Below are 13,205 nucleotides of genomic sequence, written 5' to 3' on the forward strand. Positions count from 1 at the left end.
CAAGAAAAAAAATAAGAGATAACAGTTACCTGGACTAAGATGGCAGCTATGAAAATGGCAAGCAAAAGATAGATGTGATACATTCTGAAGGTAAGTTTTGAATAGATCAGATGTAGAGAGTGAGGAAAAGAAACAAGAATAACTTCTAAATGTTTTAAAACAAGAGTAAACAGTGATGTTATTTGCTGAGATAGAGAAAACTGGAAAGCAGTGGTAGTAGATTGGGGGTGAAAAAAATAATCAAAGCTCCACTCGGGGCTGGTCAATTTAGAGATGTCCTTGAGATATTTAAGATAAGTTACCAAGTAGGCAGTTCAATATATGAATCTAGAACTCAGGAGACTGGTGTAGGCTAAAAATGCAGATATGGGAAGAGGTGACAAGATGCATGCTGAGGGAAAAAAAGTCTCAGAGAGGTGTCTTATTTCTTTATAAGAAAGTATATTTGGACTACTGCCATTATTAAGTGTCCATTTAGTTTGCTTAGAATTTATTATCTCCAACCTCAGTCAGCTGGATTCTAAGATTTTCCCCAGCAACATTTAGTTGCTTGGCTATAGGAAACATGGAGAAGATTAAAGTACATGGTTTATCCATGATGGAGGTGTTGCCAAATGTGATATAGGACAGAGGAAAAGAAGAGGCGATTAACATGAAAAAATACACTATTATATCAAATGAGGATCAGTGAGAAACCAAGAAGGGGCTAAAAGGTAACACTTCATTCAGAGAGGGTCACAGGACTACACTATATTTCAGTTAATGGTGATGTAATGGCTAATATTCACCTATATTATTTTAGGTGAATAAACCTAGACTTGTTTATGAAATAAAATCATTAATTAAACACATTTCCTGATTTCATAGTTCAAGTAGATCTCCTGAGATATTGCTTGATTTCTATGCAATTCTAAGTTCCCCGGCATGTCAATGGAGTTGGAGAACAGATCAGATGTTTAGAAAAAAGGAAACTTCTTCAAAGGAGAAAAATAAAAGGAACAGTGAGCAAAGTAGAAAGAGTGGAATCTTATTGTACACATTTATGAAAAAGACAAATTCATCCAATGACTTACAAAGCATCACAGCTGTCCCTTCTCTCAGCTTGCCCCCAGGTCCCAGAAGCAACCAACTTTTAACTATTTCTAGTTACATGGCCATCCTTCATAATTTCAAAAAGGCTAATAGCTATAATTTCTTGGTTTATCAACTCTGGGTCAATCATCTGATGTCACTAATCAGGATTTTTCTCACTTATTCTTCTCCATCTTCTCTTTCTCTTGACTTCATTATTTCATTATTTTCCTTTGTCGTTAAACCATTCTAGTTTCTTCAACTACAGACTATCTAAGAAGTCCTCACCCTGTGAGATAAATATCCTGGCTCCCTCAATTATCTATAACATCTCTTTTTTCTCTTTCATTTTTTCACCTTTGTCATCCGTAGCTGTGATAATATTAACTTTCTGCTCTGAAACTATAATTAAGTCTCCTATCATTTAACTAGAAATTAATTCTAAATGGGGAAAATAATAAAACGAATACAAGTATTAATATCATCACAATATAAATATTATAAAAAATTGGGTCCCATTCTAGGATTTCATTTCCTTCTCCAGGATTCATTCACTGCTCAAAATCATGCCACTTTTTAAGCTTGTCCTAGTGTTCCTTGGTCCTAGTGTTCCTCTGACTAGGAAAAAAGTTTGCTCTTTTTTAACATATTCCTAGTACCTTTCAGTTTCCTACTCATTTCTAACCAATGCTTGGAATTCTATTTTCCTTTAAGATAGGGAATAAACTTTTCTTTAAAAAAGGTGTGTGTCCCAAAATTCCTTAATAAGACTCCTATAGAGCAAGAATTAAAACCAAGAATCAATAAATGGGATGGATTCAAACTAAAAAGCTTTTCCTCAGCAAAAGAAACAATTAGTGAGGTGAATAGAGAGCCTACAGAATGGGAGCAAATCTTTACCATAAGCACATCAGATAGAGCACTAATCTGTAAGATATATAAAGCACTCAATCACCTAAACACCAACCCCCCCCAACCCCAAGTAACCCAATCGGTAAATGGGCCAAGGAACTGAACAGACACTTCAGAAGAGGATATACAATCCATCAACAAACACATGAAAAAATGTCCAACATCTCTAGCAATTACAGAAATGCAAATCAAAACTACTCTAAGATTTCATCTCACTCCAGTAAGAAGGCAGCTATCAAGAATACAGACAACAGTAAGTATTGGTGAGGACATGGGGAAAAAGGCACACTCATACATTGCTGGTGGGGAAACTCTGGTATATATACACAAGGGAACATTACTCAGCATTAAGAGAGAATAAAATCATGGCATTTGCAGGTAAATCGATGGAGTGGGAGAATATAATGCTAAGTGAAGTAAGCCAATCCCCCAAAATCCAAAGGTCAAATGTTTTCTTAGATATGAGGATGTTGACTCATAATGGCGATGGTGGGAGGAGCTTGGGAGGAATGGAGGAATTTTAGATAGGACAAAGGGAAAGAAGGAGGGGAAGGGAGGGGGCAAGGGGAATAGGAATGATGGTGGAATGAGTTAGACATCATTACCCTAAGTACATGTATGAAGACACAAATGGTGTGAAAATGCTTTGTGTACAATCAATGACTTGAAAAATTGTGCTCTATATGTATAATATAAAATGAATTGCATTCTGCCATCATGTATAACAAATTAGAATAAATAATTTAATTTTTAAAAAGAATATTTATTTTTTAAGTTTTAGGTGGACACAATATCTTTATTTTACAATAATTTAATTTTTAAAAAGAATATTTATTTTTTAAGTTTTAGGTGGACATAATATCTTTATTTTACATTTATGTGGTGCTGAGGATAGAACCCAGTGCCTCATGCATGCTAAGCGAGCACTCTACCGCTGAGCCACAACCCCAGCCCCAATAAATAATTTAATTTAAAAAAAAATTGTGTTTGTGTGTGTGTATATGCTGGGGGTATAGCTTAGTGGTAGAGCACTTGCCTGATGTGTGCATGTTTCTGCATTTGATGCCCAGTACCACCAAATAAATAGATAAAATAATAAGCCTGTAGATATTTATTCTAGTTATCCCCTTCAGATAATGAGTTTTTTTCCCCTTTTCCTTTCTCTTTTGTAGTGAAACCAGAGATAAGTGTTTGTGTTGCTGTGGATCAAACCCAGGCCCTTGCACATGCTAAACATGTGCTCTATCACCGAGCTACATATGTCCCTAGCCCTATGGTAATTTTTTAAAAATAGAGCTATGTCACTGATAATCTAGTTGATAACAATCATTTTTTATTTCTGTATATTACTTTGACCTTTGCTGTAAACAAATTTAACATATAGTTCAATCATCTTGTATTTAATTTTGCAGCGCATACAGTGCTTTTACAATGATCACCTTTTATGGCTATGTAACATTCCATCGAGTGGATATATCATAATTTATTAAACCCATTTGGGAAGTAGTACAAAGAAGTGGTTAAAGCATGTGTGCTGCCACCAATCAAGCCTTCATCAAGTCCCAGCTCTGCTGAATCCCCAAGGCCACAAAGTAAGTTACCTCAGTCTTTAATTCATTTAACACTAATTGCTCAGCACCACCCTACTATGTTCCAAATACCACATTAATCACTAAATATACAAGAGTGCACACAAGAGACAGGATCCCTGCCCTGAGAAACAAAGAAAACAGATATGTAATTTCTAATCATGTTAAGTGCTATAAAGAAAAAAAGGCACTAAATAAAAGACTGGAGTGCCCTGAATTCCCCATGCACAAAATAAGGATAATAGTACTATCTAAAGCTGTTATGAGGATTAAATATAATTTGTGTAAAAATATCTGGCACAATTCTTGGTACACCTTATGGACCCAATTATGTGTAAATTCCATTACTTACTGGCTTAAAGTGAAAGCACTAAAGCAAGAAACAGTATATTCTTTTTTTTTTTTTAAAGAAAGAATGAAAAAGAAAAAAAAAATTAGTTGTGATGGATACAATACCTTTATTTTGTTTATTTGCTTCTTTTATATGGTACTGGGGATCAAACCCAGTGCCTCATGCATGCTAGGCAAGCGCTCTACCACTGAGCCACAACCCCAGCCCTATATTCTCCTTCTTTCCTCCTCCTCTTCTTCTTCTTCTTTTTTTTTTTTTTTTTTTGTCAATAAACGCTACACATTTTCAAGGCTAAATTTATTGCAAGAATTTGATCTAGGGTCTTTTTATATATGTATCCTTTTATCTCCTTAAACATACTGAGTGTAAGAGCTATTTTAACATCATAATCTGCACTTCTCTCATTCATGTCATTTTGGGGCTTTTTTCTAACAATTGTTTTTATCTTGGTTATGGATCATACTTTCCTGCTTCTTTGCAGGCCTGATAATTTTGGATTAGAAATTTGACATTTTATGTTTTTTGGAACTGGATTTTGATATATTCCTTTAAATACTGTTGGGCTTTCTTATGGGACAAGCCACTTGAAATCAGTCTGATTCTTTTAAGGTTTGCTTTTTAAGCTTCCTTAGTGGGGTTCAAAATAGGCTTGGCTCTAAGAATAACTTGACTTCACTGCATTCCCTGTGCATTAGGTCTTTCTCCTCTGATTAGTGAGAATATGAACTATTCCTAGCCTTGTATGAACTGTCCTACCTACTAACTTCTGGCAGTTCTCCTCCTCCCCTCCAGCCTCCAGTAATTTCTTCATGAGATGTGCAGATTAGTGCTAAATCAAAGACTTGAGGGGACATATTTGCATCAATCCAGAGCTGGCTCTCTGGACAACCCTCTCCTCATGCAGACACTGGAGCTGCCTTAGCCTCCTGGAGTTCTGAACTCATTAACAATCAGAAGACTGCTTGACTATTAGGGTTGCCCAGCACTGTGCTGCAGGCTGGAAACTCTCCCCAGGCACTAAAGGTGGGAGACAATGATGAGGCTCTCTTATTTATTTCCCTACAGTCAGGGATCACCATTTTGTGCTGCTTATTGACCCATATCTAACATTGATGTTTCAGAACTTTGTTTTCTAGTCAGTTAAGATGGGAAGGTAAACCAGTACCTGTTACTCCACTGTGGCTAGAAGCAGAAGTCCTCATGTATGAGTTCAAATTCCACTTCTTCAACAAAACCTTTCTAGACTGCACATCCAAATAAGTTTTCATTTTCTGATCTCTGTGCCATTTATAATCTAGGACAATCAAAGTACAGTATATTCTGTCCATCACTGCCCATTCCCCTCCCCACCAAACCTTCCTAAGATTCCTGCCATCAGTTTCAGTATTAGACCAAGCACCACAGGGCTAAAATACAATCACATGAATTTGAGTTTAGGCTAGTGCCAGACACAGTTTTAGGTACTTGGCTAAAACAAGACATGATCTCTAGCTTCTAGAAGTTCACTAGTTCATTGGGATAACTTAGGAGTCTAATTTTATCCATAGTATAGTCTTTAATGGGAAAATTAAGGTATAAATGCCAGCTTAGAACAGATATAAAAATTGTTCTCAAAGGACCAGAGAGTAAATATTTTAGGCTCACAGGTCCTGTAGGGTCTTGTTACAATCACTCAACCATGCTGGTATATCACAAAAGCAGCTATAGATGCTATGTAAACAAATGGATACAGATGCATTCCAAAAAACTCTTTGCAAATCCCTGCTTTAGAAGAAAATCCATCTGTAAATTGAAGACAGCCTGCATAGTCTTTTATAGTGATATGTCCTAGTTGTGCTATCCAAATAGGGCTAATCTTGTCAACAACATAACCTGTCTCTTAGGCAGGAATTATATATCATGCCATTTGCCATACTACAGGGCTTACATAACAAGTACAGAGTAGGTGTTTATTAAGTGCTCTGTGATGCACTTCGTTTGATGTTTGAAGGATTCCCCCTGTTTTATTAAAACTGCCTCCAATAGTAAAGTAAGCTACACTATTACGTTTATGGAAAAGAATGAATGCCTAGAGCATAAAATATTTAAGGATGATAAAACAAATGCCAATGTTTTAGATAAACTTAATAGTTTCATTTTATAAATAGGTCAAGACTGTTTTTTTTTAAAAAAAAAAAAAAAAAAACAGTCCTAAAGCCTATCCGTTCATTCCCCTGGTGCAGGTGAACATGGCCCAATAGTAAGATTTCTTTTGTGAGAATTATGTAAAGAGAGCACTAGCATATAAAAAATAAGTTTCCTTCCTTTATAGTTCTCTCTTTTAAACAAAATTCTCATTATCTTGCTTAGATAGGCACTTTATTCTCAATGACTTTCAACTGTTGTCAAAATCTAAATCTAGGAGCTGGGATTGTGGCTCAGCAGTAGAGCGCTCACCTAGCACAGGCGAGGCCCTGAGTTCAATCCTCAGCATCACATAAAAATAAATAAATAAAACAAAAGTATTGTGTCCAACTAAAAAATAAATACAAAAAAAATTTAAATCTATCTAGAAAAGGAAAGGATTGGCTACATTGTAGATATTTTTACACTGTTCAATCAAAAAGATGAATTCACAAAACTAACAATATTTACATTAATGTTTTCATTACTGCATATATGTGCATATACACATCCATATACACTGTGACTGGCTTGAAAAGTATAACACTCTCCTTAGTGGTATAATCTGGAAGGTTGATTTTAAAAGATTTGTCTTCTTACATTACAGTCATACCGTGTTCAAGGTGAGAGGGAAGCTACCCAGTTTATTCTTTCCAAAGAATGATTTCCTTTTTATGAAATTCAAAAGAATGCTTTGTAGTTTGTTCATTTCTTAAAACTCATATTCAGAATTAAACACAAACTAAAGATGTGTTTGGCCTTTATGAAGTAGGACTAGAGCTGCCCTAGATCCAGATGCAGTGCAAGATTAGCCTGAGCTAAGTGAGGGAGAGCTCCTAGGCTTTGTCATGTGACATGCAACTAAACCTTATCTCCCCTCAACAACTTTCAATGAAGGTTGTTATTTAAACCCAACGATCATATACACATTTCTATTAACTATTTTTCTTGTAACTTCAGCCCATCGTTCTACACATTGAGATCTTAGGAATCCTGAGCCTATTAGCCAATATATGATGTTTTTATCAAAATCACTGGCACAGCAAAAGACCTTCAAAATGTAAAAAATAGCAAGTGGAAAAAGTTAAAAGTTGGAGGCAGAAGTACAGAAAACACTTATGAGAGACCTTGATGCAACAGAAACAGAGAAATAGTGTGGTAGCAGGTTAGAGACTTGGTGGGGAGGTCAAATGATTTTTTTAAAATATTCTAAGCTGAAAAAAAAAGTTAAAAAAAATTCTAAGCTGGGCACGATGGCACATGCCTATAATCCTAGCAACTCGGGAGGCTGAGACAGGAGGATCTTGAGTTCAAAGCCAGCTTCAGCATATTAGCGAGACACTTAGCAACTCAGCAAGACCCTGTCTCTAAATAAAAATACAAGAAAGGGCTGGAGTGGGGGTGTGGTTTGTGGCTGTAGCTCCTACCTTGCACGTGTAAGGCACTGGGTTCAATCCTCAACCACATAAAACATAAATAAGTGAAGATACTGGGTACATCTACAACTAAAAAAATATTTAAAAACAAGGGCTCAGGATGTGGCTCAGTGGTTAAGCACCCTGGGTTCAATCCCCGGTATCAAAATAAAGTAAAATAAAATATTCTAATTTTTATACATGAAAGGAAATCATTTATAAATGAAGAAAAAACATGGTATATGAAGATATTTTCTAGGCTATAAGTTCAAAGCACACACTCACACACATCTTTCCTTTTTCTTCTTGCCTAATTATGTTGACATTTGGCTTTTAGAACTTCTAGCCCCTTTTGAATTCTCTTTCCGAATGTTCAGAGACGCTGCTCCCAAGATCATATATACTTTCTCTCCAAATATTTTGAAATCTCTATGCCCCTGCCTCTGACATTATGAATTCCAATATTATGAATCCTTTCATCCAAACTCCCATTTTTGTATCAATCTCCTTCACTGTTTATGAGAATTTCTAAAACAAATTTCAGGTTCATTAAAGGATCACCTTTTTTTTAAACATATAAACCCGAGATTCTTTTTTTAAAAATCTTATTGCAACCCTAAAGTCAACAAGGCATCAAAAAAGGTTTATTATTTGGTAAAATTGTTCTCTAAGGCTGTAACGCTCAATCCAGAAAATTTCTACACAAAGCAAAACTGGCTGATACCAAACTCTTCCCACCAGCACATCTGCATACATAATTACATCACTGACACAGGGCTTTCTCCTCTCCCAACCCCCACTCTGGATTCAAACAAAAAGTTAGTGTGCACACACATAAAGCGCATTTACAATGTCTACTTCACAGTACATACTAGCTGGTCTGCTCTGCAAAGGTATTAAACATTTTGATCTTAGTTATAAGCATTTTGTTTAGTAAATAGTAAAAATGCAACTATGATCTGTGCATAAACCTAAGACATATTCCTTTAAAACTCCATTTCTAAAAATGAATTATCAGTTACAATGTGAAATGCATTAGGGCTAAACAAATGAATTTCCATTCACCAATGCATTCTATTTAAAGACAAAAATATATTTTCATACTTGTATATGAAGTATTTTATTTAAAAAGTACTTTTTAAAAACACCTAAGGAAAAAAATGCCAATTTTTCCTAAAGGTTAGAGGAATAATAATAATATTATTCAGTAATTCATACAGGTCTAATTTTGTAATGCATATAAGCCTAAGAGTAGCACTGCAAAACAAGAAGAAAGATTTCACAAATCAAGCCACAGATGTAAAATGAGCCATCATAGTAAGCTCCAGAAAAACTGTAAAAATTCCTTTGTCTTTACATTCATTTCTACCAGTCACTCACCGCCAAAATGAATTTTCATGAATTTCATATCCACTGACCACAGCTGTTTTTGAGCCAGGAATTCTGTCTCACAACTTGTGAGTATAAGAATAATTTGAACATCATTTTGCTTCGTGTCAACACACAATAAACATGTAAAAAAAATTCTCTCCAATTCAAAACTTTAAGAGCATAGTTATAAGGAATACAACTTTTAAAAAATACATAAAATTTTGAAACTCATTAAATTAAGATTATAAAGTTCCCCCAAATTATTCCTACTTTAAATAATTTTCTTAACCATGAATAATTTGAACAGACTTCTACCAAATTCTTATTTTTAAAATACACTTGAGTTCCTACGGGACAAGCAGAACATCTTGGATTTTATATAAACCCACAGGTTTAGAAACAATTTACAGGCGGATTAACTTTATAAAGATCCCCTTAGAATATAAGCTTCAAAGATATTTTATCAGTTTATTCACTGCTGTTGCCCTTTTCACCAGTGCCTTGAATGGTATTTGGCACACAGTGGGATTCCAATCATATTTGCTGGACTAAAAGAACATAAGTGTGAAGACCCTTGATACAAAATCAGACTCAAACCACTTGTGGGATCCTACCATTACCACCACCATAAGAAAACCCAGAGGATTTCTTCTCCTGTGATACAAAATGACACCTACACCCCCACAATCAAGGAAAGAAAAGATTAAAACTTGCAAAAAAGTGACCTCACATTCAATTTTCACACACTACTTCACAAATTTGTTCATTTTGTTTCAGTGTCTAAAACTCCACCAGTTTGAATTCACACAGATTAACAGGTATCTTCAAAGAGTTCAAGATGCATCTAAACTTCTAAGATGCCTTAAGAGTTAAATACTTCATCATTCCAATTTACAGACAAAGAAACTGAGGCTAAGCAGCAGAATTGCTTTGCCAGTGTCACACAATACATGTACAGCACAGTTTGACTCAAAACCTTTAATTTTACAATGCTACTTTCCCAATGATAGAGTAACAGGACTGACCTTCATCCACACATCATCTATATTAATCCCCAACAGCCTTCTATTGGAACACCTAAAACAAGCTTTCTTAAAGATAGGGCTTTTGTTTGGGGTGACAGTCAAGTAACAAATAGTATAATGACATGGAACACTTTGGGGGCAAGAATCTAAAGTGAAGACTATAGATCTGGGGTCCATGGAGAAATCAAGCCCCAAAGACAAACCACAGATTTCAAAACACTACAAGGCCAGTTCTTACTCTAGAAAACAGCTTGCTTCTCTCTTCCTCTTCCTACTCTTCCACGTGACCCTTCTGGATTCCGCCCCCCCCCCACTAGAAAATAGGCTAGCATTGTTAGTACCATAGTTTGGCAACATTATGTGTCCCAACCACAGTGACTGGCACAGAGCAGGCACACAAATATTTACTGAATGAACCAAAAACAAAAGTTGTTTCTAGGGCCAAGCTAGGGACCCTAAACGCTACTTTTAACAAAGTGGAAATGAAAAATGCACCTTAAGCCCCTGATTACTGGTTTAAAATGAATTTTTAAGAGCCCCATCTATGTTGGGGACAGACTGTACAGGAAAGCCTTACTGATTCTTTACCCCCAGTCAGACTGCCTCAAAGAAGTAAACCATTTAGCATGTAACCATACAAATGGAGCTCAGAAGGGCATAATGTTCTAATATTTTAGACTATAAAAGCAAAGGCCATTACCTTACTTAGGTTTCCTAGTTTAGATCATTTAAACATGATGAGCAGTTAAAAACAAACAAACAAAAACCTCCTGTTATAGTCTCAGGATGAGAGTGGGGATGGAGAAGATAGCAGACATTTTCCAAAAACTTCACACTGCGCTGAAATCCAAAAACATCTACTCCCCAATGTGGGAAACGTTTCCTTTTAAAACACAACTAGGAACTTAGGCAAATACAAGTTTTGCACCAAATCATTAACTAAACACTGTCCGAGTTTACAGAAAAACATGAAGATAAATCAGATGGCTTCAAAGACAATTCTTGACAATTTTACCTGTTTCTCTCTTGTTTGGCACCCCTGACCTGAAGACTTGGCTACTAGTTCCAATTTGTCTGATTCTTCTTAATGTGAAATTTTCCGGAGTCAAATTACAGTAAAACTACTGGGGTAGAACAAGAGCCAAAAGCAACAGGGAAGATTCTCATTTTCCTCTTTCAACACCCGCCCCCCCACACCAATTCCCACTGAAGAAAAACGGCACGTTTTGACGTTAGAAAAAGGGCCTCTCATCCTTCGAGATCCAATGCAGCGTTAAATCTGTGATTTCAGGAACAAACCTGCCGGTTTAAGATCTCATTCTCCATGAATTAGTTTTGTGCTACTTGCACCACCTCCTTTGTCTATGCTGTCCCTGCAAAACTCGCAGTTCAATGCCCTCCAGTAAACAAGCTACCTAAATGAAAAGAGAACGTTCCAAGTCTTAAAAAAGGGGGGTGGGGAGGGAGGACGGACAAAAAGGCTTCTGGAGCCTCATTCCCAACCATGAGCAGGCCGAGTTCCACACAGAGGAAACCGTAGCGGTCGGTCGAACGTCGCGGAGCGGGCGAGCCCGGGCTGGCTACCGAGGACCCCGGCCTCGCCACCTCCGCGCGCCCCGGCTCTTGGCGACCACCGCCCGCCGCCACACCTCAGGATCCTCTCCCCCTGGCCCGGTCCTCACCTCCGTGGATGGGTAGCGGCGCCAGCACTTGGCCGCGGACCTCGGCCTTGGGAGAGTCGAGCCCGTAGCGCCCGCGGTCTATGCGGAACGTGAGTGGGGCGCCGCGGCCGGGCTCCTGCACCGTCACGTTGATGAGCGCCGTGTAGTACTCCTGGCTGGCGTTGTCCGCCCGCGCCGGCCACAGGCTGCAGGTCAGCAGTGCGAGCGCGGCGAGCCGGGCCGGGCCCGCCCGCGCCGCGCCGCTCATCGTCCCTCCGGCCGCCGCCGCCGCTCACGGACCGGGCTCCCGGGCCGGCGCTGAGAGGCGGGGCGGGCGCGGCCGGGGCTACGACGGGGGCGCGCGTGCGCGTCCTGCGCGAAGCAGAGCACGAGCACGGCCCTTCTCGGAGCCGCTCGCCACTCTCACGTCTGCTGCCCGCCCGCGGGGACGCGCCCATGGGCTCCACGAGAGGACGGCAGGTCAGGCCGCGCGTGGTCGTCTTCTCAGGGACCTTCGAGGGCTGAGGGGGCGGTCCCCCTCCATTGCCCCTGTTCGGTCCTGCCGAGTGGGAGCACCTTGTACGGACACAGCCGGGGCTGGGAAAGGCAGCCCCGGGCGAATCTGTCCAAGGAGGGTCAAAAGCGCACCAAGTCTCACTAGTCCAGGATGCAGCCTCGAGCGCGCGTCCGCCACCGCCCGAGCGGCAACGCGCAGGCCTGGGGCGCAGCCCCGCCCCCGCGCATGCGTGCGAGTCTTTGTCCGCTCCCGCCCGCTTGCACGAGGGCCCGGGGAAGTCGGGGCATCTGACGGCCGGTTTGGGGCTGTATGTACCCCAAACCTTGATAGCCCGGGGGTTTGGCACCAGGAAGTTTTCTAAGGGCCTGTGGAAGCGTTTGAGACAAACGAAAACCACCTAAAACTTTGAAAGTGAGGTTTTAAGTTAAATGACTTTGAGATTTAACATTTAACTGGTCAACGGCAAGTCTTATAATTGACATCTTGAAGAGAGAGAGGTGTCTGTAAATAAGCGTCGAAGGCCCAATAGCCTGGGAACTGCAGGGGAGCAAGAGTGGTCAGCAGTGGCCACTAAGAACTAGACAAAAACCTCCACAAGCCCTAGATAAGAAGATTGTATAGTACTCCCTAGCATCTGCAAAGGATTGGTTCCTGGACACCCCTACACACGCACCAGGATACCGAAATCTACAGATGCTCAAGAACATTATATCAAATGGCATAATATTCTCATAGAATCTATGCACATTCTCGTGTTTACAAACCTCCAGATTTCTGGCAAAACCTAATACAATGGAAGGGCTATGAAAATAGTTGTAGGTTAGAGAATAATGACAAAGGGAAAATGCTATACAGGGGCAATTGTTTTCTGAATACTGAGGACCTGTGATTGGTTGAGTCTGAAGATGGGGAACCCATGATGATTATAAAGCACCTCCTGAAGTGAGGCCTATTTCCAACACACACACACACACACACACACACACACACACATCACATCCTTAAAGGTTGCTCAGTGTAAAATATAAATGAAAGGGCAGGATAAACCTAGCTTCAGGTGCAGCTAAATCAAGAACCTGTAAGATCATTGTGGTGAGGAAAAACGGCATCTTCTGACCAGACAGAGCTG

At 39.3% G+C, this 13,205-nt stretch overlaps 1 protein-coding gene across 4 annotated transcripts in view; it reads right to left on the reverse strand.

The window, feature by feature from the left end:
* The window catches only part of Rnf130 (ring finger protein 130), a 128,521-nt gene extending 116,256 nt beyond the window's left edge, over nt 1-12,265 (reverse strand). For all 4 annotated transcript variants that reach the window (XM_026412301.2, XM_026412299.2, XM_077801471.1 and 1 more), the window contains exon 1: nt 11,581-12,265. In XM_026412301.2, the coding sequence (XP_026268086.1) occupies nt 11,581-11,827 (247 nt within the window). In that variant the 5' untranslated portion in view covers nt 11,828-12,265. The remainder of the gene's footprint in view (nt 1-11,580) is intronic.
* Between the last annotated feature and the right edge of the window lie 940 nt (nt 12,266-13,205).

The sequence above is a fragment of the Urocitellus parryii genome, chromosome 1, assembly GCF_045843805.1.
Source record: "Urocitellus parryii isolate mUroPar1 chromosome 1, mUroPar1.hap1, whole genome shotgun sequence".
NCBI lineage: Eukaryota > Metazoa > Chordata > Mammalia > Rodentia > Sciuridae > Urocitellus > Urocitellus parryii.